The sequence below is a fragment of the Urtica dioica genome, chromosome 5 (assembly GCF_054948205.1).
Source record: "Urtica dioica subsp. dioica isolate 48M chromosome 5, U.dioica_male_clone48M_v1_H2, whole genome shotgun sequence".
Classification (NCBI taxonomy): domain Eukaryota; kingdom Viridiplantae; phylum Streptophyta; class Magnoliopsida; order Rosales; family Urticaceae; genus Urtica; species Urtica dioica.
This window is the reverse complement of record NC_142760.1, coordinates 8,604,516-8,630,198: the sequence shown is the minus strand read 5'-3', so window position 1 is coordinate 8,630,198 and position 25,683 is coordinate 8,604,516. Positions and strand designations below refer to the sequence as shown.

Here is a 25,683-nt window from a genome sequence, read left to right as displayed (position 1 = left end):
GTCAGAGGAACATATTTTTCCATTTCTGGTCCAAAAGTCCATTTTTTTATATTTTTAAAAACTGAGGTCTAATCTTGATATTTAATTAATTTTTAGGTCCAATTAATGAAATTCCTCTTTGATTTTATGCTATGGCTAGTACAACCTCAACATTAGCGAATATATGTGTTTCCAAATGAGCTTCAGAAAAACGAAAGTGCATAAAAACAAGTATAGACCTGTTTGATTTACTTTCGTGTATCTTAGAGAGATCTTTTGAGTACGTTACTGAAGGCAAAGACTCTTGATTAAGAGGTGATGAAGAAAATACACTCGAACAAGAGTTTGAGACCATCAACGTGAACATTAAAACTCCAATTTCTTTATTCCCCATTCTCTTAACTTCGATTATTATATAACATTAATTTCACAGCAACAAGCATTATCTTATTTTTAATTAAGAGAGTTAGCTAGTTCTTTCAATAAAAAAAAATAAAAAAATAAAAAAAAAATTATGAAATAAAAGAAAAAAATAGAAAACGCGAGAGAATCAATGGTACATGAAAGGCCTAATACTTTGGATTCTCTAAATTATAGCCACAATCAACACCGCCAAAGAGAGTAGAACCGCCGTACGTTCGAGGACCTTGTCGTCCATAAGCATAATATACACGAATTTTTTGACCCAGTAATTCCTGTGATATCAAGATTGTATGATGAAATCAGATTGTTGCATTTATTAAACCTTCCATCTAAGACAATTTCTATTCTTTTTTCGCTCGACTTTTTCTTGTTAAACAAAGTGTTATTCTTACCTGATCATCCATGGAAGACATCGCCGAGGCGGCAGAATCAAGGTTGTTAAAGGTCACAAAAGCAAAGCCCCTCGATTTTCCAAGTGGTCCTCGTTCACACACAACCTTTGCTGCGAGGCCACAAACACGCACAAAGATTCATAATTTACTTCTAACATATTCAACGTTTCAAACCAACAACTTTAAGATTTGGTGCTGTAGAAATGCACAATAGTCTAAGAAGAGTAGAGACACCAAATATAGTTAAGAATTAATGACATTTTTGGTCCCTCAACTATGTCACTGTTGACAAGTTCCACCTTGAACAAAAAAAACTGCTTTTTTGCTCTTTCGTTATAGACAGAGTTTGACTTTTAGTCCTTCTGTTACATTTACCGTCAAAACAACTGTGAATTAAGTCATATACTTATCACCTGACTTTCAAAGAGGGGCAAAATTGTAATCTTATAATAAAATTAAATTACATAAAATAAAAAAATAAGAATTAAAATAATAAACTCCCCGGGTTCAGCTTCGTCTATGATCTCCAAGTCCTCAAGCTCAGCAACAATGGGTTCTCTGGAGAAATACCCAACAATTTGCTGAAAGGAGACACTCTGGTCTTGACTGAGCTTGATTTGAGCAGCAACAATCTCTCAGGTAATATAAACTCTCAATTTGGTTCAACTTTTTTATAAGTTTGATTTTGTTTTTTGTTTTTTTTAATGGCCAATAAGCATGATTACTTCGACAAATTTGCGGGTTCTGAATCTATCTTCGAACGGGCTCTCGGGTGATCTTCCAATGCTGACCGGAAGCTGCGCGGTTCTCGACCTCTCAAACAACGGGTTCCAAGGAAACCTGACCCGAATGCTGAAATGTGGCGACATCGAATTCCTCGACCTGAGTCGGAATCGTTTGACCGGACCGATCCCAGAGTTGATCCTGCAGTTCCTTCGCCTGAATCACCTCAACCTATCCCACAACTCGCTCACCGGTCCGCTCCCAAAAGCGATGACCCGGTACCCGAAGCTCAGGTCGCTCGACCTGAGCTCAAATGGGTTCGATGGCCCGTTCCTCAAAGGCTGGGTCACAATGCCGGCCTTGGAAGAGCTACGTCTCAACCACAACGCGTTGACCGGTCCAATCGAGCTCTCTTCTCCGCTGCCGAGCGACTCCAAGCTTCAGATCCTCGACCTCTCTCGCAACCGCCTCGGCGGGTTCTTCCCCGGCCAGCTGGGCTCGACCCCGATCCGATCGCTCAGCATCGCCGGAAACAACTTCTCCGGGTCGCTCCCGACCTCGATCGCGACTATGACCTCGCTGACGTCACTGGACATCTCGACGAACCGCTTCACGGGCCCGCTGCCGGAGAATCTCCCCGCCGGCCTCGCGAGCTTCAACGCCTCCTCGTTCTTCCCCGAGAATCTCCGGCGCTTCCCGCCCTCGTTCTTCCCCGGAAACTCCAACCTCCGCTTCCCCGGCTCCGACGACTCTCCGGCGGGAGGCTCCAACAACAATGGGAAGAAAAAGCCGATCAACACACTCGTGAAAGTCGTGATCGCCGTCTCCTGCGTCGCCGCCGTCGTCGTCCTCCTCCTCCTCGCCGTCTTCCTCCACTACCTCAGTGGGAACATGCTCGAGGGACGTTTGGAGTCGGAGTTCCTGCTCTCTCCACGGAGCCAAACAGCAGCCAAACTCCGAGGGACGTTTTGTTGTTGTGGAAGAGTTTTTTTTTTTTTTTTTTGGTCTCTCTAGGTGGTAAGGTCGGAAGATGAAGAAGAATGGGGGAGAGACAGAAATTTGTCTTTTTGTCCTATTAATTTTTTTTTTGTTTTATAATAATAATAAGAGACTGTAATTATTAAGGTCATTTTAATAATTTCAATCATTTTATCCAACACGTGATGAGCATGCGTTCAATTTCCGGTTGTTTTGACGGTAAATGTAACAGAAGGACTAAAAATCAAACTCTGTCTATAACGAAGGAGCAAAAAAGCAGTTTTTTTTGTTCAAGGTGTAACTTGTTAATGGTGACATAGTTGAGTGACCAAAAATGTCATTAATTCTATAGTTAAAGACTAGGCTCATATTTAAACATGATAGTATTCATCGATTTTTCTTAAATGATGGTTCATCTTTGAAGAAAAACACAAATTCAAAAGAAAATATAAACTTAATGTGGCTAAAACCGTGAACATAAATTTAGTGAATAGTGATCTTCATTTTCGATACACATATTTGACACAAACAGAGACCAACACGCATATATGTGACAGTTAAGAAGAAAGCAACGAACTCACCTTCGATAACATCACCGTAGCTAGAGAATGCCTTTCGAAGAGATTGGTCATCAGCTTGATCAGAAATCCCTAAATCCCACAGAAATGGAATTAAGTGTTACAAGAATAAAGGGTCAAGCGACTATATAGCCAAATAGAACTTAAGCTTTTGCAAAATAGCGCCATAGTATGTAAACTATAAGCAAATTAGTCAAATTAATCTATGTTGGATTAAATTTAATCCCAACGAACTATAAATACAGAATGTAAGGTTTATGACGGCTGGATTAAAATTAATCGAGGCAGGATTAAAAATCGTAATACTCTCAATTGGATATATCGCTATATCTAATGAAGACAAGATTAAAATTAATGAAGACATGATTAAATTTAATGACAATCTGGAAATTCATCAGATCCAACGCTCTCTACGGCACCGAGCTACGCGTTTCGAATCAAACGAAACGGGACTCACATAGTACGTCTCCAATTCTCCCCTTTCGCTTCCCCGAGCTATGATCTCAGCTCCGCCGAGTTCACCGTCTCTGTAGACGAAACCCTAATCTCGACGAAGAGTGCGACTACGGAGGTGAAAGAGTTCATCTTGAAGCTCGAGAAGGACTCGATCGAGATAACCTTCAGGCCGATCGGCGATTCAGGCTTCGCGTACGTGAACGCCGTCGAGGTTTTCTCGGCGTCGGACGACCTGATCGTCGACTACGGAGCGAAACTCGTGAGCGCCGAGGGACCTCAGGAGTACAAATTGTCGATGATTCAATCTGATTAAAGTTTTTTTTTTTTTTTTTAAACGATCTGATTAAATTTTTGAGAGATGGCTATTTTACCAAACAAATGAAACTATGGCTATTTTGCAAAAGTAATAGTTTGGGATCGGCTAGTTCATACCATTTTTCCAAGAATAAAATACCGAAATTTTTTAGGGAATTAAAAACAGCAATACCTTTGATATAAAGCTTGGAGGTTATGCAACGAACAGTCATAATCATAGACGCCATTGGCGATTGCACATTTCTACCCAACCTCGAAACACCGCCAGCTTTACAATACAAAGCCATTTCGCAGTTGATAAATCTTCAGAAAAATAATAACCATATTACTGTACCAAACTAATGAAACCAATATCACAGCAAGCACTGATTCAACCAATAATAATAAAACTGTACCAAAAAAAAAAAAAAACAGATCTCGGAGTCAAAGATATACCTGAGGAGTATAATGTCTGGTATGGATTTCGTTAGAGAGATAGGATAGACAGAGAGACAGGGAGAGAGAGATTTGCTCTGGTCTGAACAGCCGTCAAAAGGTTCAAGCTTTTTCCTCTCCAACCAAGTTAGGGAAAGCCAAAACAGCGAGAATGGAAGCCGAAGCCAAAACCAAATTATTAACAAAAAAAAAATGGCTGTGACCCACTGTGTCCTTATGCCTGGTTCTTATTTCTATATTTGGACTGGTTCTTATTTCTGAAAACTGTTTGGCAACTGGTCACAGGGTACAAAATTGGGGCTAGGGTTCCGATTGCCCAAGAACGAAGATGAAACAGACTAGTCTGTGATTTTGTAGAGAAGATGAGAGTTATAAGTAGTTGTCGTTTTAACCAGCCTTTGCTGTCGTTTTTTGTCTTGAGCATCCTTGTCTGTGTTTTGTTTTTCCCAAGGTATTGGGCTTCGTATAGTCCCACATCGAGCAGTGACACAAAAAACATAGCATTAATAAAAACGTGACTCAATGGAATGATCAGCCGGGCCTGGTAGTGTGGGCCTATTACCAAACGGGGCATTAAAGTATTCGAATGGTGTCACGTAACTCGTTCGGGATAACCCGCTGATTGCCTGACTTGGTAGGTGAACCTGCCAATTGACCACACCAAACGTTTATCTTTTTTTTTTTTTTTTTTTTTTTTTGTGAAAACTGCAAAATATTTCATTGGATTAATTCATTTTTTACCCCCTGGACTCGTACCTCGATTTCATTTCACCCCCTGGACTCGGGATTGTTGCAGAACTAATCTCAAAACTTAGACACGTGTTACAACTTGCCACTTCCGTCAGTATTTGGACGTTAAGTGGTCACGTGTTTAACACGTGAACTGGTCTGAAAGGGTATAAGCGTACTTTTGCATATACTGAATACTTTTATTGTTTAAATATTATCAGATATATTAATTATTAAATATTACAATTGTTTCAAAAATATAAATACTTTTTTAAAAAAATGAAAGAACAAATCCCGCGTACACAAATCTATGGTTTGTTCTTGTCTCGCGAAAAATGGTGAAACCTTCGACATCCAAATCTTCGGCGAAATCGAACCCTAACAGCACTGGAGGAGGTTTCAGAATGAAGTCTCTGGCACAGAAAAAGAAAAAAACCGTGCCAGCGAAGTCTCCGATGGCGTACTCGAAGAAGAAATCACAGGGTCGGAGAAAAAAACCCAAGCCTCCGACGAAAAGAAGAGCTGGTCGAGAGACAAGTTCATCAGAGAGCGCGTCGGTCAATAATAGACCAGTATATGGTGGGAAACCCTTTTTATATCTGTTTTTAGGGTTTGAAATGTCTGGTTTTGGTTGGAGTTATGTTTCGATTTCGTAAAGAATCTGAGCAGGGACCACCATTGTTTTGTTGTTTCATTAGTTTTGAGCATTAGAATCTTTAAAACATAATAATGGGGGGACCAGTGGTGGGTGGTTGTCTGTTATTGGTTTATTGTCATTTTGAATTTGTTTAGTAGTTGTATTTTAATACTGCTTTGGTTGATTTTAATTAAAAATTGGTTGATTATTGTTTCACTTAAAGGGTCTGGTATGTTCACGTTCAAAGTTCACCACGGGGGTAGAGTGGAAGTGGTGAATGAGCGATTGACTACGTAGACCACGTAGACGTGGACAGACTGTCGTTGTTGGAGCTAGACAAGATTGTAGAGAAAACTCTTGGATACTCAGCGATTCCCGTGTACTATCTGGAACCTTATGGGGAGTTATTTTTCCTGGACTGTGATCTGAGCCTGTTTATAGCAGTGTCAAAGCTGTATGAGGAGTCTGAAGAACTGAATTTGTATCTTGATCACCCCATACAAGATGCATCTGTTGTACTAGAGCCTGGACTATTGCCCCCAGTGCCTGGAGTTGAAGAGTTTGAAGTTGTAGAAGAAGAAGAAGTTCAAGACTTTGAAGTGGAAGAGCCTGAAGAATTTGAAGAGGGAGAGCCTGGACAGAGTCAAGTCGTGGATGAGGCACCGAGTCAAGTTGAAGACCCTGAGCATGATGGAGACGTTGAAGTTCTTATTGAAGACCTGACTTACCCTGAACCAGAATTGACTGAAGTGGATTCGGGGCAGCCTGAAGCATGAAGTGAACAACATGAGTTGGGCCAGAGTCAAGTTGATGACTTGGGCCAGACTGAAGTGGATTTGGGCCAGAGTCAAGCAGAGGATTTGGGCCAGAGTCAAGTAGATGACTTGGGCCAAAGTGAAGCAGAGGAGTTGGGCCAGAATCAAGCACATGACTTGGGCCGTAATAAAGAGTTTGAGGAGTGTCAAGACCATCTTGATGACCTTGAGCAAGACAATGGGTTTGAGAACAGTGAAGACGAAGTTGAAGTCAATGGCGTTGCCGTGGACCGTGGTCTAGGATTAAAGGGCAAAGGAAAAGTAGCTCTTAATGATGATGAAGCCAGTTCTGACGAAGACAGTGACTATAACGAGGAGGAAAACATTGTGCTGGAAGAGGAGTCGTCTACTGAAGATGAGCCTGAGCCTAAGCCTACTAAATTGTCCAGGAAAATTCTCCCCAAGTTTCAAGAATTCCGTGAAGACACTGATATGGCAGACCCCAAGTTTAAGTTGGGCATGGTATTTTCAAGTGGGGCAGTCTTCAAAAATGCCATAAGGGAGTATTCTATCAAGGCAGGCAAAGAGCTGAAGTTCAAAGTGAATGATCAAAACCGAGTTCGAGCAGTTTGCAAGGACGAGTCATGCAAGTTGGTGTGCTATGCGTCTGAAATGAAAGATACCACATCATTCCAGATCAGGACCTATGTACCAGAGGATACATGTGCTCGAACAAACAAGAACAGATTTTGTACTGCTTCTTGGATGTCCAAGAAGTACCTGGAGGAGTTCAAGGACAATGAGAGCTGATCATCTATCAAGTTCATGAATAAAATCCAGAAGGAGTTGATACTTGATTGTTCGAGGACTAAGGCTTGGAGGACTAAGAAAAAAGCTTTGGAAGTCATTGAAGGCTCTTATGCTCACCAATATGCTAGGTTGTGGGACTATGAAGCCGAGTTGAAGAAGACGAATCCAGGAACAACAATCGAGTTCTTAACAGAGCCAGATGAGGAAGGTAATCCAGTATTTAAGAGACTTTACATTTGCTATGGTGGTTGTAAGGCAGGGTTCAAAGCTGGCTGTAGGGCAGTTATTGGGTTGGATGGTTGCCACATCAAGGGACACCATAATGGGCAACTTCTCACGGCCGTAGGAATTGATCCAAACAATGGCATGTTCACTGTGGCCTTTGCTGTTGTGGAGTCAGAGTGTAAAGAGTCTTGGGCATGGTTTATTATTTGAGAGATGACATCAACATCTACAATGGATACCATTGGACTTTCATAACAGACAAACAAAAGGGTTTGATAGAGGCACTCAATGGCATGTGGGAGGAGGGTTATGTGCAAGCTGAGCATAGGCATTGTGCTCGTCACTTGCAAAGCAATTTCACTCGGGTAAAGTAACTTCTAACACTTTCAATTTTCAAATAGGACATATAGCTTCCTTGTACATTTCAATCCACATCTCCTTCAAATAGAAGTGACTGCATAACGAGTAAACGTCGACTAACTATTTTGTAGCGATGATTGCGGGATGTTTGCAGTGAAGTACATCGAGCACATACTAGTCAAAGAATCGTTTGAGACGCATCAAAATGCCAATATGAGGACGTTCATGAAGAAATGGTGTTGCGACTTTATTTTATGGAAAAATGTCCCTTGATATCTAAAATAGTTTGTAATATAATTTTTGTAAAATAGTTAGTAATCGTTATGTGACAATCACTTTGATATAAAAAATAAATAAATAAAGGTAGCTATGTGATCTTTATGTGACAATCGCTTCTAAGTAATATAATTAAAAAAACAGTAATCTAAAAATAAAGATAAGATTAACTTATAAACTTCTTAAAAAAAATTAACATAAAGGTCAAATAAACGTTTAAACTTTTAAACTGTTAAATTAAAAAAAATTAGTTTAAAGTTTAAAAAAATAACATAAAGATCAAATAAATGTTTAAACTTATAAACTTCTTAAAAAAAATTCGTCTAAAGTTTTTAAAAAAATTAACATAAATGTCAAATTTACTTCTAAAATTCTAAAAATAACAACTCTTCTTCGATCCATCCAAGTGCATATCTTTCTGTTATGTCCCTTACCACCACATTTTCCGCATTTTTGGTGGATAACAACCTTTTCGCCTTGAGATGGTTATTGATTGACACTTCTTCTTTGTTTACCTTTTCGGTTGACCAGCTTGTTTCTTTTCAACTGGTTCTGCAACCTTCATGTTTTTTTATCTCATCCGGGACATTCCATTGTTCTTCATTGCCAATAAGACATATAGCTTCCTTGTACATTTCAATCCACATCTCCTTCAAATAGAAGTGAATGTATAACGAGTAAACGTCGACGCCTCGATGTTGGGCTGATGCGGTGAACAACTCACACGGAATGCCCAGTTGTTGTGTTAGTCCGCAAGTGCATGTCTTCGCCATCAAGTATACATTGAAATCATCCCTTACGTCTTTGACATGACAATCATATAGACTAAGTTCATACGCATTGGCAAAATGTGCCTTATTATTTAGATTTGCGAGATCACTTTTGTTGTCAATGGTGCCCACAAGAAGAGTTGTAGTCTTTATTTTGTACATTTGATGTAATAAAGTCTCACGAAGACTCTTGCTTGTAATTGCTTATTCATTAATAAAAAGTTGAAACGTTCATTCATTCTTCCTTGTCTGTTTGAAGCTTTATGATAAAACATTAGTCTTTAGTCCATAAACAAACTTAACAACTTACGAAGAGACAAATGTAGATTTGCATGAACAAACTCTTTGTAGTTTGCTTAAAACGATATATTCGCAATCTAAGGGTCAAAGGACTATTGACCTCAGTACGATTGTTAGGAGAATCTATGATGTCTGGTTATGGGGCATTGAGAGTTGGAGACTCTATAGTTCTTCTAGGTATTTTCCGAAGGTACTGAATTGACCAGCGCACTTCTAGAGACAAAATAAGAACAAACCATTTAACCTCTTATGTCTCGAAGGCACTACGTATGAATTGCATCGTGCTTACCTTAATCCTGAAATGAGACATGCCATTTCACAGCTTACGTATTCTCATTTGAGAAAGTTAGAGTTCGGACTCACTATGTGAAATCGATCAGGGCCTATTGGTGAAGTACTAAGTTGTAAAGATGTCATGAGTAACTTTGTGAAGTTCTCATAGATATGGAATTCATGTACAAGATTGCTGAAATGCAATGTATATCACCTCATGCTTTGTTCCTTGGAATGTAGATAAATGAACTGACCAGTGTCCAAATTGAGTCTTGACTCTTTTGGATGAAACAATGTGACTTGTTAGCTCCTCGTCAATACATTATTTCTAACTTATTCACAAGCGACAAAGGAGTTGAGGAAAGAACAGCTAGAAGGGTAAAATGGTATCCCGACTAGCTGATGATATTCATGAAGGGTAAACATAGATAATATTCAATGGATCCACTCATTACAATTAGGTTGAATTCTTGAGTAGAAAATAAATTCATTTGAACCGAGAGATTTTCAGTGTCAACTCTTTAGTGGAGTCAGTTGACATTAAGCTAAACTTGGAAAAAGTTTGTGAACTTTTGAGTCCAAGTATTTAGCTCAAGCTTTGTCCATTTGGATCCATGAGGTCACTGTCACTAATCACATCGAGTAGGAATAGTTAAACTAGAAGCTAAGTCAAAACAAGAATGAGACAAGTTTTACGAAAATTGTCAAAATGGTATTTTTGTCTTTTTAGACATAGGATGAAATGAATGTCAATAAATTTTTTCACATGGTCATATGATGACCTATATCACTCGGCCATAATGAGTTCATTGGGCCTTGTGGATTAATTTCATTTCATAGAATTTTACTTGAAAATTCTTAATGGGCTTTTCTTATGTTGTCATGAACAAGTGAAGAAAATCTAGAAACACCTTCTAGAAGCTCCATGTGGCCGCCCAACCCTAGAGAAAACGAGAGAGTTTTTGTGCATTAATGTATGCAGATACTTGCCAAAAGAAAAAAGAGGAAACAAATTTCCTCTTTGAGGAAAGTGTAGTTTCGGCCAACACAAGTCAAGATAGAGCAAGCAAAAGAGGAAACTATTTGCTTCTAGAAGCAAGAGACTTGCACGTCCAAGATGAGGAAAGAGGAAACCAATATTTTCTTCATGAATATGTGATATTCTATAGAAGAGGAAACTACCTTTTGAAGGTAATCCCCCCCCCCCCCTATAAATAGAGGCCTCATTCTCATTGTTTTCTCATTCCACATAAGTTAGAGATTGAGAGCTTCTCTCTCTAGACCTTGTGGTGGCCGACTTCTCCTCCCTCTCTCTAGTTTTCTTTTCGTTTTTGTTTTGGCACCTTGGTCCTCATTTGACCTAGTAATTTTAGCTCTTCGACTTTGAGACTTGTTCTCAAGTCGTCGTGTTTAAAAGTGCCCACTCACTAATTCCTTTTCTCTCGAGGAATTATAGGGATAGAAACTTTCTTGGTTGCTCGAGTTGGCGAGGAAAGAAGAGAGACGTGCTGCGAGGGGAGACGAACGTTGCAACTTTCCAAAAGCTTCTCAACGTTCAACCTTCTAAAAAGGTTAGTAAATTTATAATGCTCATAATAGTTTTTATTTACGTGTACTTGCTCTTTGTCTAGGTTAGTAAAGTCGTTTTACTTGTCAAAAGAAATTTTTTAAAATTCCGCCGCTTACCCGAAGTGTTAAACTTTTTCTTAAACCCTAGATCAATTCCAACAACTTTGCCACATTGGTGTCAATGTTGTGTTAAACTTGTGTGCGATCTCTTCTCGATCGAAGAACCAAGTTTGGAGTGTGAATTGAATAAACTCAAGCAACGTCGTAATTGGAAACGTTCTAGCATTCCTTTTTTTTTATTATTGAAGCTGTCTGTATTGTTGCTTGTCATTATGTCGTACCTACACAAAAAGGGCATATTTTATATAATCAACAATATTTTAAATAAATAAAAAAATGATGTAGATTTTTACCGTTTTCCAGGAAAGAACACTTTGGCCCACCGATCAAAACCAACTTTTTATAGATACTTTTCCATCTAGACAACTTCTCAATTGTCTAAAATTAGCTTCAAAAGCTATTTTACGGAAAGCGTAAGTAGCGTCATACAGTTCATAGAAACAATGATCAGTCTTGCACTTATGTTGGACATTAAGTTGTAAATGATGGTAACATGCTATGTGAGGGATACCAGGGAACACAACTTCGACACCATGTATGATGCTAACATGTATCAGATATGAACGCCAAATTGAGTACGACTTCACCGATAGCTTCTCGCAATTTTCTCAAAAACCAAATCTAAGATGCACGACACTCGCTATCTACAACTCAAAATGCAAGTGGACATAATTATGAATTCGCATCCATTGCAATGGCGCAAAGCAACTGCCCACCATATTTTATGTTCGGAAATGCACCGTCAAATGATATGACCAGCTGACATGATTTGAATCTTCTACGACACACCCCAATAGAAAAAGAAAGTGTACTTGAATTTTTCACCATCTCGCGCAAAGTCGATTAACGTCCTAGGATTCTTTTGCTGTAACACGTATAGCCAAGATGGTAACTTCTGATAGGATTGTTCCGGTGTACCCCGTACGTACTCAATAACTTTCTCTTTGCATCTCCAAGCCTTCAGATACGATATGCTCACATCCCATCTTGTCTTGTTTTCTTCTATGACGTTATGCACCGAATACTCCATCATAGAGCTAATGAAATACTTATCTTTAAATACGTGACCAATGATCCGTGGTGTAGCTCTTCGATGGGCCACTGTTCGAACCAAACATGAACATGAGTGTCTACTATCATACGACGTAATTTCCCACATAAGAAAATTTTTATTTTCCGCCGCTTGCTAAAAGCGTTAAATCTTTTCTTAACCCTAGATCAATTCCAACAAATTGTATCAGAGCTATGGTCAAATATAAGCATGTACATGTGATTAAAACTATGAGCTTGAAAATCGTTTTCGAAAGATTACTCGTTTTTTGTCATGTTAGAATTGTTTCCTTAGATTTTTTATTTATTTATTGCTTCTGTCTTTAAATTAAAAATGATGTTGATTTTCTATGACCTGATGAAGTTATTAAAACATATTAGAATCGGTTCTAAATTTTTTTGATTTTATAATGAAAAACGTGTTTTTAAAGTTTGAGAAATTTCGGGTAATTTTATGACTAGTTATATTGTCTTGCTAGTTTCGTTTATTTACTCGATTCGTTTTATATTTGTTGTTATTTACTTTTATACTATGTTATTATAATGTTAATAAAACACATATAAAAGCTATAACAACTCTCTAAAACGTTCTGTTACATTCGATTATTTTGCACTCAAGTCCGAACTTTAATTATTTCCAGTTTTCTTCGAGCTCGAGAAAAACCCACGGTAAAAGTGTTACAACTCTCTACTCAGAATTCTAAATTTAATGATTCTTAAATAAAATTAAAGGTCTGTTTGTCCTCTTTCCAACGCCGTTGGTTTTAGGTCAAAAGAATGTCGGAGCCACCAGTTATGGCGATTTTACTCCGAGGTGCGTGGTTGCTCTGATAGTCCAATTTTTTAGAATTCCGGATTTCGGTCCCCACTCCATGAGTTATAGAACTCTAATAAGAAAATTTCCTTGAGCAAAATTGTTATTCATAATATAATAAACACAATGTGAAAGATTAAAATATTTTGATTTTTGAAAAATTTACTTGAATTGAATTTTTACAAAACTAGTTTGAATTTTGAAAAACTGTTTTCACTTTCAAACTTGAAAATATTTTGTCATTCAAATCAAATAAGTTTTCAAAATATTTTCAAAACTATATCTATATCGCATATGTTCAAAATACTCTTGAAAATTTGAGTGGGAGGTCTCCTCGTAGACGAGCCGAAAAATAAAGATGTGTATTCTCAAACTTTCAAATGTTCGAGTGAGTTGAAGTTCACACTTCCCTCATGCACTTTCCCGAATAGAAAATAGGAAAATGTCCGAGTATGTACCTTGTTCCTTTATGCACTAACACTGCTCTTTCTTGAACATAAAGATCTAGGATTCCTTTTTAGAAGTCCACTCTATCTCTCTAAGCACTAGGAAAACATGTTTCCGAAATGTATAAGAGACGATGTGCGTTTTCTAAAAACTAAGTGAGAGGGTTATACTTGTTGTTTACAACCCACGATCCCCAACACTAATGAAAAGTGTAATTGTTGCCAGACTAAGAGTCACCCTCGTGGCCCTCTCTTAAATGAGTACTCAACGGCGCTTTGCTCTGATCACTGCTCAGTGAGCTACGTCCGAGAGTGAGACAATGAGACAAGGCCTCCTCTCGGTGATTTTTTTTTCAAAGTCGATGTTTAGGACTAAGTGGTTGGTTACACACTTAGACTCCATCCATAGTAATCCTCCCTCGAGGCCCTGCGAAAGGATTTGAGTGATCAAACGTTTTTATAAGGTGGCTAGTCAAATATGATGTATTGACATCTTGGCTATGCATTAATGATGAGTCATTTACTTATGAAAGGAGACTCTTTGCGGCCTTGCCTCGAAGGATTAAAGTGTCATTTCGTTCATAACACCTTTGGATTTTTCCCGTCTTGTTCATCCTAAAAACTTAAACAAACTCAAATCCTAAACCAAAAGACTAATCATAAACTTGTTTCAATTTTTCAGCATAATGAGTAACTTTGTTATGAAGATGTCATGAGTAACTTTGTGAAGATCTCATAGATATGGAATTCATGTACAAGATTGCTGAAATGCAATGTATATCAACTCATGCTTTGTTCCTTGGAATGTGAATAAATGAACTGGCCAGTGTCCAAATTGAGTCGTGACTCTTTTGGATGAATCAATGTGACTTGTTAGCTCCTCATCAATACAATTTTTCTAACTTATTCACAAGCGACAAAGGAGTTGAGGAAATAACAGCTAGAAGGGTAAAATGGTAATTTTGTAAATCCCATCAGCTTGATGATATTCATGAAGGGTAAACATAGATAATATTCAGTGGATCAATTCATCACAATTAAGTTGAATTCTTGAGTAGAAAATAAATTCATTTGAACCGAGAGAGTCTCAGTGTCAACTTTTTAGTGGAGTCAGTTGACATTAAGCTAAACTTGGAAAAGGTTTGTGAACTTTTGAGTCCAAGAATGTTAGCTCAAGCTTTCTTCATTTGGATCCATGAGGTCATTGTCACAAGTCATTTCGAGTAGGATTAGTTCAACTAGAAGCTAAGTCAAAACATGAACTAGACAAGTTTTACGAAAATTGTCTAAAGTGTATTTTTGTCTTTTTGGACGTGTGATGAAATGGATGTCAATAAATATGTTTTTTGACATTGTCATATGATGACAAGTAATTAAACGTCTCTCCCATGTTACGAATATTGGGCCTTGAGGATTAATTTCATTTCATAGAATTTTACTTGAAAATTCTTAATGGGTTTTTCTTATGTTGTCATTAACAAATGAAGTAAAATCTAGAAGCACCTTCTAGAAGATGTTGGCCATCCAAATAAGAGAGAAAAAGAGAGATTATTTTGTGCATTGATGTATCAAGATACTTGCCAAAAGAAAAAGAGGAAACAAATTTCCTCTAAAAGGAAAGAGGATGGGCGGCAACACAAGGCAAGAGAGAAGCAAAAAAAAGGAGGAAACAAATCCAAGGACTTGCATGGCGAGCCTTGGCCGTGTGACATAAGAGAGAAAGATGAAATATTTTCTCATGAATATGTGATATTCTATAGAAGAAAAAACTACATTTTTTAAGGTAATTCTCCTCCTATAAATAGGGCCCTCATTCTCATTGTTTCTCATCCCAAAGTTTTAGAGATTGAGCTTCTCTCTCTAGAACTCTTGGCCGCCCACTTCTCTCTCTCTCTCTAACTCTTTTCGTTTTTTTTGGCACCTAGGTCCACATTTGACCTAGCGTTTGTTTTAGCTCTTCGACTCTAAGACTTGTTCTTGAGTCGTTGTGTTTAAAAGTTCCCACACACTTATTCCTTCTTAGATTTATGTGATAGAAACTTTCGTGGTTACTCGAGATCCCGAACAACGAAGAAAGACGAGCTGCGTGGGGAGATGAGCGATTCAACCTCCACAAGCTTCTTAACGATCAAGCTTCATAAAGGTTAGTAAACGTGTAATCGCTTTTAGATAGTTTTAATAATAATAGGGTTATTAAGCTATATAACCACACGGATATAGTGGATTGAGATATAACCCACTTTTAGTTAATTTCTTGTAAATAGCCAAGTAAACTTATTAACAGATTAATAAAAGACTTATTTAACACAGTCAAACATATATTTTAGGTAGTTAATAGGCTGCCACATATGCAAGTTGACTATTTACAAAGTATTTACCAAAGGTTGGCTAATTTACAATTCCTATAGTTTAGGTGGCGTATGTAGCCAATTTTTTTGATAATAATATGTGCTTGCTCTTTGTCTAGGTTAGTAAAATCGTTTTACTTGTTTATAAGAAATTTTTTATTTTCCGCCGCTTGTTAGAAGTGTTAAATCTTTTCTTAACCCTAGATCAATTCCAACAGTAATCATCTCTATCACGCATGTACACTTTTTCTTCGGTACCCTTGTACGTGTTATACAAGTCATCATCACAACCATTGTGTTTGTTGTTGATTATAGGATCATTTTGTCCGTCCTCGATAATAAGTTATTATGTCTCTTCTTCGGTTCATTGCTAGACAACTCTCCAAGTATCATATCATTCCCTTTACATACTCTTCGATACGCAATTAGCGCCATGATCTGTTTCATTACCAAGCTTACACGAAGTGGAAATCTCTTATGTTTTTTGTGCTTCATATAATAGAAACGTCACCATCGTCCTTCAAAACAGCAGGAGCCATCAGAATCGTACCTATTGCGTACGAGACTTCAAGTTTTAAGTCGAACGTGAATCTGTCTACATCGATCTTCTGGTATATCAAATCCACTAACTCTATGTAAGTTATCTCTTTTGAAACTTCGAAAGCATGCGTAACTGCATTGGTGAACATCCATAAGTGTTCATCCTTCTCCCAAGTGCCGTTAACCAAAATAATAATGCAAAAAAAAGCCAAACTATGCAAAATTAGCATATGTATCGTACAGCATCGTACGACATCGTACATCATCGTACAGAAAGGCATCATATCATATTGTACACCATTGTACCATAAAAAAAATTTGTTTAAATTTCATCTTACAAAAAAGTTAAATCTCATCCTATCATATCGTATACCATCGTACAAAAATGTTAAAATCCAGATTTTTGCTATGTACTTCAGATCTGAAGGTATTTATTCCTACATTTTATCCTATTCAATAAAAACTTAATCATTTTATATAAGTTTTGAATAGGATTTCATGTAAGATACATAGCACATAACATATAGTTCAAACTTGATATATTATGTCACAATTTCTAATTTTCTTATAGCTAAATTTTGGGGTTTCACTGTTTTACTCTTTCTATAACGAATGTTTAGTGAAAAAAAAAAAAAAATTCTTTTAACAAGATATATACAAGTCTGATTCTTTGTAACTAGTCTATCTATTAATTTCCATTAACAATACAATTGTTTAAAATAACATTGTTTCGTTGATGAAAATACTATAGATAAACTAGTTATAAGGAATATAACTTTATATATATATATATATATAACTTTATATATATATATATATAACTTTATATATATATATATATATATATATATATATATATATATATATACTTTAGCATTAGTTAGTATATTAAAATAATAATTCAACACTATAACACCCTTATGATAGTTATTCTTAATCTAGAATAACGCTGGAAATTTGATTTAACTTCAATTATACTAACCGCTAACCGAAATTATCGGTTATAGGTTAACTTTTAACCTAAAATCAAGCCATTTAATTACAATAAACCGAAATAACCGATGTACATAATTTCTGTTTTCTTTTTTGCTTTTCCAGAAAATTGAAAGACTAAATTGCCTCAATTAATTTCTTATTCTTTGATTCCGGATTATATTGATATGAATGCACATAAATGACCTGATTATGCACAGATATAAAATAAAAATAAAAGACTTCAACTTGCCTTAAATACATTGGATATTGTGGGAATAAATGTGTTGATTTAAAAAAAATAGATACAACATTTGTTTCAGCGAAAATTCATGTACGCTGAACAGAATATGCCGAGTATAATCTGCCGACCAGAACATATCGATTACATGAAGATTTAGGTTGAATTATCCGTATAATAGACGAATCTGCTTAATTTACCAGGAACGTTAGTTGAGAGTAATTTTGATACCTGTCTGATTTATGTGGCCAATTGGCAATAATCTGGAGTTTACGTGGCAATCGTAAAGATTATATTTTTACTAGTCTTTAGTAACCGCTAACTTCTCCAATCTTCTTGGTTCTATTCAAGGGTTATCGAACCTTAACTTATGGTCTTATTCGTTTCTCATTCAAAGTTACCATGAAAATTTCTGATCGGCATATATTGGGTATTCGGTATATATTTCACTATTCGGTGTATCACCTCAGTGATATTTCCCATTATAACACTGCCTTCCATTATTTTAGTCTTTTTAGACATGGATTATTTTTACTAAGAAACTTTTGATTGTGTTCCTAACTTGAATCGAGATATATATATATAAATATATATATATATATATATATATATATATATATATATATATTGATTTCTCTTCGCTTATTGGTATCTTAGTATTTTTTCATCTGTCTTTAGCTTATGAGTACAAATATTTATTTCATGAAATTAACCTAGGCATCTTCTACTCATTCATTTTGGGTAGACTTTCTATTCATGAAATTTATGCTAAATCTCTTTCGTTTGTGATACACCGAACATAGAGTGTCGAATAGAATTTGTTGTGTTATTCGTGAAATTTCACCCAGGCATCTTCTATTAATTCATTTTGAGTAGAAACTTTCTATTCATGGAATTTCCGCTAAGTCTCTTTCGTCCGTGATACGTCGAAAAGAGATTGCCGAATAAACTTTGTTGTCTTATTACATAGGCATCTTGTACTTATTCATTTTGAGTAAACAATTTTTATTATTAAAATTAATGTTGTCTCTTTTATCCATGATACGCCGAACAGAGACTGCCGAATATAATTTGTTGTCTTGTTCATAAAATTTCACGTAGGCGTCTTCTACTCATTCATTATGAGTAGAGACTTTTTAATCATAATTTTTTTGCTAAGTCTCTTTAGTCTACGATACCCCGAACACAGACTTTCGAATAGACTTTGTTGTCTTATTCGTGAAATTCCACTTAGGCATCTTCTACTCGTTCATTTTGAATACATACTTTCCAGTCATGAAATTTCTGCTAAGTATCTTTCGTCCATGATACGCCGAATAGAGACTGCCGAAAAGGCTTTGTTGTCGTATTCGTTAAATTTCACCTAAGCGTCTTCTACTCATTCATTTTGAGTAGAGACTTTGTATTCATGAAATTTGTTCCGAGTCTCTTTTCTCCTGCATAGAGTGCCAATGTATGGTTTTTTTTCTCCATGCTTCCTCAAACAGACATTTTTCTAAGCTTGCTGGTGGTCATTTGCTTGTTTTCTCCATACTTCTCAACGTTATCCCCTCATTCTAGTGCCAAAATGTTAACGTCAATAAACAAAAATAACGTTTGCCTCAAACCCATGTACGTTGACCAGAACATGCCGACTATATGAAGATTTATATTGGGATTATCCGTATAATATACAAATCTAGTTTCAAGGAGAATTATAAATGTTGAGGGTGTAAGTGATGAAAGAGCTCTTCCTTTCCGCCTTCGTGATATCTTTATATAGCTCTTAAATTACCTGCAACGTGGGTTAATCAAAACAACGTTCTAGCGGTTATGCTGATAACCGCTTATTTCGTGTGTATGAGAGTTATTTTGATAACTTATTGAAAAATTAGGATCCACACTAACTACCCAATGATAAAGACATGAACCATAAGAGGTTACTGGAAAAATTTCGGAAACTAATATTTAACATGAAATGACCAAAATAAAAAAAAATGAAAATATATAAAAAAAAATGTTTTCAAAGAAAAATTATGCAAAAATTCCTGAAACTAAAAAAAAAAAAACATTTAGAACGTTTTATTCTCAAGTGACATTCCGAAAATCGATTTAAAAAAAAATTAAAAATGAATTTAAAGACACAAAGAGCAAAATATTAGTTTTATGAAAACAGGGATAGATATGCGCATGTGTCGAAAAATACTCAAATGTATAAATTCTTTGATCTAAAATCACCAATATTTTATCATATATCAAGGACACATAAAAATTCCTTGTATAAAAGTTTCATTCCCGAATATGTTTTCTAGCTAGTTTTAAAAAAAATAAAAATCGCGTTGTTTGAAACAATATAATATTCCTGCACACTGATTGTAAATGATTTTTAGAAAAAAAAATTTCATCTAAAAATCATAAAAGGTTAAACACGTATAAAAAAAACATATGAAATATTCCTATATAAAATATTCAGGTTAAAATTATATTCGTAGCTATTAAAAAAATAATAATTTTCTTACTGCCAAAAAAATCTACTAGAAACAAAACATATTTAAGACTATTTATTTATAAATTAAGACAAGCATAACAAAAACACCGAAAGAGAGAGAGAAAGAACAATATAATCCAGATGGAAACTATATTTTGGTGGCTAATGGTTTTCTTTGAGAAAAAGAAAAGAAAATAGAGAGAGGGAGGAGTAGAAGTACGAGGTCAAGTTTGGAGAAAGTCTTAGAAGATAGAAAAACAATGCTCGCGCTCAAAAGACTCGTTTGAGTTCTCCAAATTTTTTTTATTATTTTTTTTTGTAACAGAAAAGGAATACCTTTTGTTAACTTGAAAAATTGGTTACACCTATCTCATGAAGTAATCTGAGTTCCGAGTACGCAACCTCGGGAGTTCTCAGGATCTAGGCAAGACTTTCTCTAAATAAAGACGAATCTATTACAAGAGAGCAAAGTAAATGAGTGTAATCTTCAGAGCTATATCTAGTTCTTCCTCTTTCCAGTAAACGTGAATTCCCTTTGGTCTTGTCGAAGTCCCTATTTATAGAAGTTTGGCTTTTGAATTTGTTAATGGGTGTCGTGTGAGAGTGCTAGGAATCGTGGGGTGATCAGCCTCATGTTCCCAGGCAGTTATTTGACCCCCCCTCTCTTTTGTGAAGAGTGGGTGGTTATTTATGCTATCATCGGTGCTAACCGTTGAGGTGAGCATTTTGATGAAATATTACACGTGTTTTATTGTCCGACTAGCCTTTTCTTTTGACCTATTGTTTTATCTTCTCTTCGAAGTTCTTAGTAATAGGGTCCGTTCTTTGTTAGTATGAACATTCGCTCCTTAACTTTCATGAGTCCTTGGACCTTTGGGTACGAGCTCTATTGCTGGATATCTCTATTCTCGGAATGCCGACTATATCGTTTGAGCTTGGAGAATTCTATGAGTAACAACAACCTTCCAGTTTCTTAGTATTTAGTAAAAATGGTAAGGAACTAGAATAAGTCAAATATTTGATTCAATTAGACCGTTACACTTTTACTAACTTTTCTTCTATTCGGATATATGCCGACTAGAAGTACGACTTATCTTTGTCGAACGTGTTTTCGTTTCTAAACGCGGTCATTTTGCTCATGGGGGTCGCGACCGTTCGCATCTACCGTTGGATCGTTGTGGCTTCCTTGACACGCTTGATCCTTTCGATCAATCGCCGTCACGTATAAAAAGAGGAGAATCTGCCAGTCCTGTTCATTTTCGTCTTCGATTTTGAATTTTTCTCCTTCCTCTTCTTTCGCTTCACGCTTTCAGATATTTCGGAGACATTTTCGGCAAGGATTTCTGTTTTAATCATCTGTTTTTTGACGCATTTGTCATTCTAAATCCTTGGATAAGTCTTCCCTTACTGGTTTTCTTTGTCTTCCTGCAATGGGTGTTAATTTTTTATGGAATTGCAAATATTTGGGCGCCGGGATTTTTGGATTATTCGGAGTTCCGAGGTGTGCATTCATTTTGCCTTAGGATGTTCAGTTTTCCCTTATTTATAGGATATGGGAGGTTCGTTTCGAACTGCTTTGAAGATTGACCCCCGAATAGTCAGAAGGACCGAGCCCGATCCTAAGGAAGTGATTCTTCCTTCCGGGTCGAGTATCCTTTTTTTTCCGGGATCGTGAGTGATACCACATTCCCGAAGTCGGCTAGGACCGGCCTGGTTTTGCTATAAAGCTCTCCTTGGTGTTCCACCATCCACCCTTTCATCCTGTGCTAATGGGCCGGGAACTAAAAGATCAGATCTTTGATCCTTCCCTGTTTGATTGCAGGGAAGAAATGTCTTCGGAGATGACCATATTGGAGTCTCGCGAATGGGACAAGAGACTTAAGACCGACCCTGAGCGAGCACGCTCTCCCGAGCTCGAGGTGTGGGGTACTAGCGCTCCGCCGGAAAGTGATTCGCCATGTTCGAGCAGCCGGATCCTTTAGGACGAGGAGGAAGATGGGATGTCTGTGGTGTTGTCAATGGTGCCCACAAGAAGAGTTGTAGTCTTTATTTTGTACATTTGATGTAATAAAGTCTCATGAAGACTCTTGCTTGTAATTGCCCATCTATTCATTAATAAAGTTGAAACGTTCATTCATTCTTTCTTTGTTTGAAGCTTTATGATAAAACCTTAGTCTTTTAGTCCATAAACAAACTTAACAACTTACGAAGAGACAAATGTAGATTTGCATGAACAAACTCTTCGTAGTTTGCTTAAAACGATATATTCGCAATCTTAGGGTCAAAGGACTATTGACCTCAGTATGATTGTTAGAAGAATCTATGATGTCTGGTTATGAGGCATTGAGAGTTGGGGACTCTATAGTTCTTCTAGGTATCTTCCGAAGGTACTGAATTGACCAGTGCACTTCTAGAGACAATATAAGAACAAACCATTTAACCTCTTATGTCTCGAAGTCACTATGTATGAATTGCATCATGCTTACCTTAATCCTTAAATGAGACATGCCATTTCACACCTTAGTATTCTCATTTGAGAAAGTCAAAGTTCGGACTCACTATGTGATTCCGAACAAGGCCTATTGGTGAAGTACTAAGTTGTGAGTCTGTCATGAGTAACTTTGTGAAGTTCTCATAGATATGGAATTCATGTACAAGATTGCTGAAATGCAATGTATGTCACCTCATGCTTTGTTCCTTGGAGTGTGAATAAATGAACTGGCCAGTGTCCAAATTGAGTCCTGACTCTTTTGGATGAAACAATGTGACTTGTTAGCTCCTCGTCAATACATTGTTTCTAACTTATTCACAAGCGACAAAGGAGTTGAGGAAATAACAGCTAGAAGGGTAAAATGGTAATTTAGTAAATCCCGACTAGCTGATGACATTCATGAAGGGTAAACATAGATAATATTCAGTGGATCCGCTCATCATAATTAGGTCGAATTCTTGAGTAGAAAATAAATTCATTTGAACCGAGAGATTTTCAGTGTCAGCTCTTTAGTGGAGTCAGTTGGCATTAAGCTAAACTTGGAAAAGATTTGTGAACTTTTGAGTCCAAGTGTTCAGCTCAAGCTTTGTTCATTTGGGTCCATGAGGTCACTGTCACGAATCACATCGATAGGAATAGTTAAACTGGAAGCTAAGTCAAAACAAGAACGAAAATAGTTAAAAGGGTATTTTTGTCTTTTGAGACAAAGGATGAAATGAATGTCAATAAATTTTTGACAAGTTCATTTGATGACTTAATGTCACTCGGCCATGACTTGTTTATTGGGCCTTGTGGATTAATTTCATTTCATAAGAATTTTATTGAAAATTCTTAATGGGCTTTTCTCATGTTGTCATGAACAAATGAAGAAGCTTCTAGAAGCTCCTTCTAGATGAGAGATGGGCGCCCAAAATACCCAAGAGAAAGAGAATTTTTTGTGCATAAATGTATCAAGATACTTGCCAAAAGAAAAAGAGGAAACAAATTTCCTCTATGAGGAAACAAGGAGAATCGGCCAAGGCAACCAAGAAGGGAAACAAAAGAGGAAACTAATCCCTTGTGGATTGTATGAGATGGGCGCCTATTTTGATAGGTATGGGTAATAAAAGATTGCTCATAAAGGCTTGGAAAATAAGAGGAAACTACTTCTTTCCAAGGCCAACCCCTCTCCTATAAATAGGACCCTCATTCCCTTCATTTTATTCATTCAACATAAGTTAGAGATTGAGAGACTCTCTCTCTAGACATTGTTGGCCGAAAATCCTCTCTCTCTCTCTCTAGTTTATTTTCGATTTTTTCTTGTCTTGGCACCTAGGTCCTCACTCGACCTAGTGTTTAGCTCTGCGACTTCGAGACTCGTTCTTAAGTCGTAGTGTTTAAAAGTGCCCACTCACTGATTCCTTCTTTTCGAGTGATTTAGTGATAGAAACTTTCGTGGTTGCTCGAGGTGCCGAGGAAAGAAAGAGAGACGTGCTGCGAGGGGAGACGAGCGTTGCAAACTTTCCACAAGCTTCTTCAAAGTTCAAGCTTCAAGAAAGGTTAGTAAACTTCTAGCTCATATTGGTTTTTAATTACATGTACTTGCACTTGTCTAGGTTAGTAAAAACTCTTTTACTTGTAAAAGAAAATTTTTAAAATTCCGTCGCTTACCGAAGCGTTAATTATTTTCATAAACCCTAGATCGATTCCAACAAATGGTATCAGAGCTATGGTCAAAGATTAGCATGTACATGTTTTTAAAATTATGAGCTTGAAAATCGTTTTCGAAAGTTTACTAATTTTGTGACAAGTTAGAATTGTAATCTTAGATTTTTTTTTAATTTAATGCTCTTGTCTTTAAATTAAAAAGCATGTTGATTTTCTATGAGTTTGGGATGTTTTTTTAAAACACATTAGAATCAGTTCTAAAAGTTTTTAATTTTTTATATTGAAAAACGTGTTTTAAAGGTTTGAGAAATTTCGGTAAATTTTGTGACTAGTTACCTTGTCTTTCTAGTTTCTTTTATTTACCGTATTCGTTTTATGCTTGTTGTTATTTCTTTTATTCTATGTTATTACCCTGCTAATAAAACACAAATAAAAGCTTTAAACAACATCTTAAAACGTTCTGTTACACTTGATTCTTTTTCGCACCTAAAAAGGACCAAGCTTTAATTTATTTCTTTTTCTTCGAGCTGGAGTAAACCCGCATTAAAAGTGGCATAACTCTCTACTCTGAAATCGATATTTAATGATTCTTAAATCAAATTAAAGCTCTGTCTGTCCTCTGTCCAATGCCACCGGTTTCGGCTCAAAAGGACATCGGAGCCGCCAGATATGGCGATTTTACTCTGAGGTGCGCGGCTGTCTGAAACTCCAGTTTTTTAGAAATCCGGATTTTCAAACCCCACTACCATGAGTTATAGAACTCTAATGAGAAAATTTTCTTGAGCAAAAATGTTTTTCATATGATTATAAACATGATGTGTAAGATTAAAATGTTTTGATTTTTGAAAGTTTAATTGAAATTGAATTTTTACAAAACTAGTTTGAATTTTGAAAAACCGTTTTCACTTTCAAACTTGAAAATATTTTGTCATCCAAATCAAATAAATTTTCAAAATGTTTTCAAAACTATATCTATATCACATATGTTCAAAATCTGTATGCTCTTGAAAATTTGAGTGGGAGGTCTCTTTGTAGAGAAGCAGAAAAATAAAAAGATGTGTAATCTCAAACTTTCAAGTGTTCGAGTGAGTTGAAGTTCACACTTCCCTCACGCACTTTCCCGAAATAGAAAATAGGAAAAGATCGAGTATGTACCTTGTGCCTTTATGCACTAATACTGCTCTGAACATGTCGATCTAGGATTCTCTTCTAGTTGTCCGCTCTGTCGCTCTCTAACTAGGAAATTTGTTTCCGAACTTATAAGAGTCGATGAACCAACTCCAAAAACTAAGTGGGAGGGTTATACTTGTTGTTTGTAACCCACGATCCCCAACACTAATGAAAAGTGCAAGTGTCGCCGGACTAAGAGTCACCCTCGTGGCCCTCTCTTAAATGAGAGTACTCAAGGGCGCTTTGCACTGATCATTGCTCAATGAGCTACGTCCGAGAGTGAGACGATGATGACAAGACCTCCCCTCGGCGGATTGTTTTTCAAAGTCAATCTTTTGGACTAAATGGTTGGTTACACACTTAGACTCAATCCCTAGTAATCCTCCCTCGAGGC

General features: G+C 36.7%; 2 protein-coding genes across 3 annotated transcripts; one reads left to right on the top strand and one right to left on the bottom strand.

Annotated features, from left to right (window-relative positions):
• Positions 1-339: 339 nt before the first annotated feature.
• Positions 340-4,705, bottom strand: LOC149395078 (glycine-rich RNA-binding protein 2, mitochondrial-like). Of its 2 annotated transcripts, none has more exons than XM_089615638.1 (5): positions 4,280-4,705; positions 4,017-4,147; positions 3,077-3,145; positions 795-904; positions 340-674 (listed from the first exon to the last, which is right to left on the bottom strand). In XM_089615638.1, the coding sequence occupies exons 2-5, from the start codon at positions 4,129-4,131 to the stop codon at positions 549-551; spliced, it is 420 nt and encodes a 139-aa protein (XP_089471764.1). In that variant the 5' UTR covers positions 4,132-4,147; positions 4,280-4,705; the 3' UTR covers positions 340-548. The 2 variants fall into 2 exon arrangements, with proteins under 2 accessions (XP_089471764.1, XP_089471765.1); XM_089615639.1 differs by having other exon boundaries at positions 4,017-4,112.
• LOC149395079 (uncharacterized) lies at positions 1,507-2,531 on the top strand. The gene has a single exon (XM_089615247.1). It carries the CDS (start codon positions 1,512-1,514, stop codon positions 2,529-2,531), a length of 1,020 nt encoding a protein of 339 aa, XP_089471373.1. The 5' UTR covers positions 1,507-1,511.
• Positions 4,706-25,683: the final 20,978 nt, after the last annotated feature.

Bases quoted from the DNA above. Each gene is read 5' to 3' on its own strand.
- LOC149395079 (XM_089615247.1), top strand. From the start codon at position 1,512: ATGATTACTTCGACAAATTTGCGGGTTCTGAATCTATCTTCGAACGGG.
- LOC149395078 (XM_089615638.1), bottom strand. From the start codon at position 4,131: ATGGCTTTGTATTGTAAAGCTGGCGGTGTTTCGAGGTTGGGTAGAAAT. The intron at 905-3,076 runs GTGAGTTCGTTG...GTGGCCTCGCAG, and splicing joins CTACGGTGATGTTATCGAAG to CAAAGGTTGTGTGTGAACGA. The intron at 675-794 runs GTAAGAATAACA...TTGATATCACAG, and splicing joins TGTCTTCCATGGATGATCAG to GAATTACTGGGTCAAAAAAT.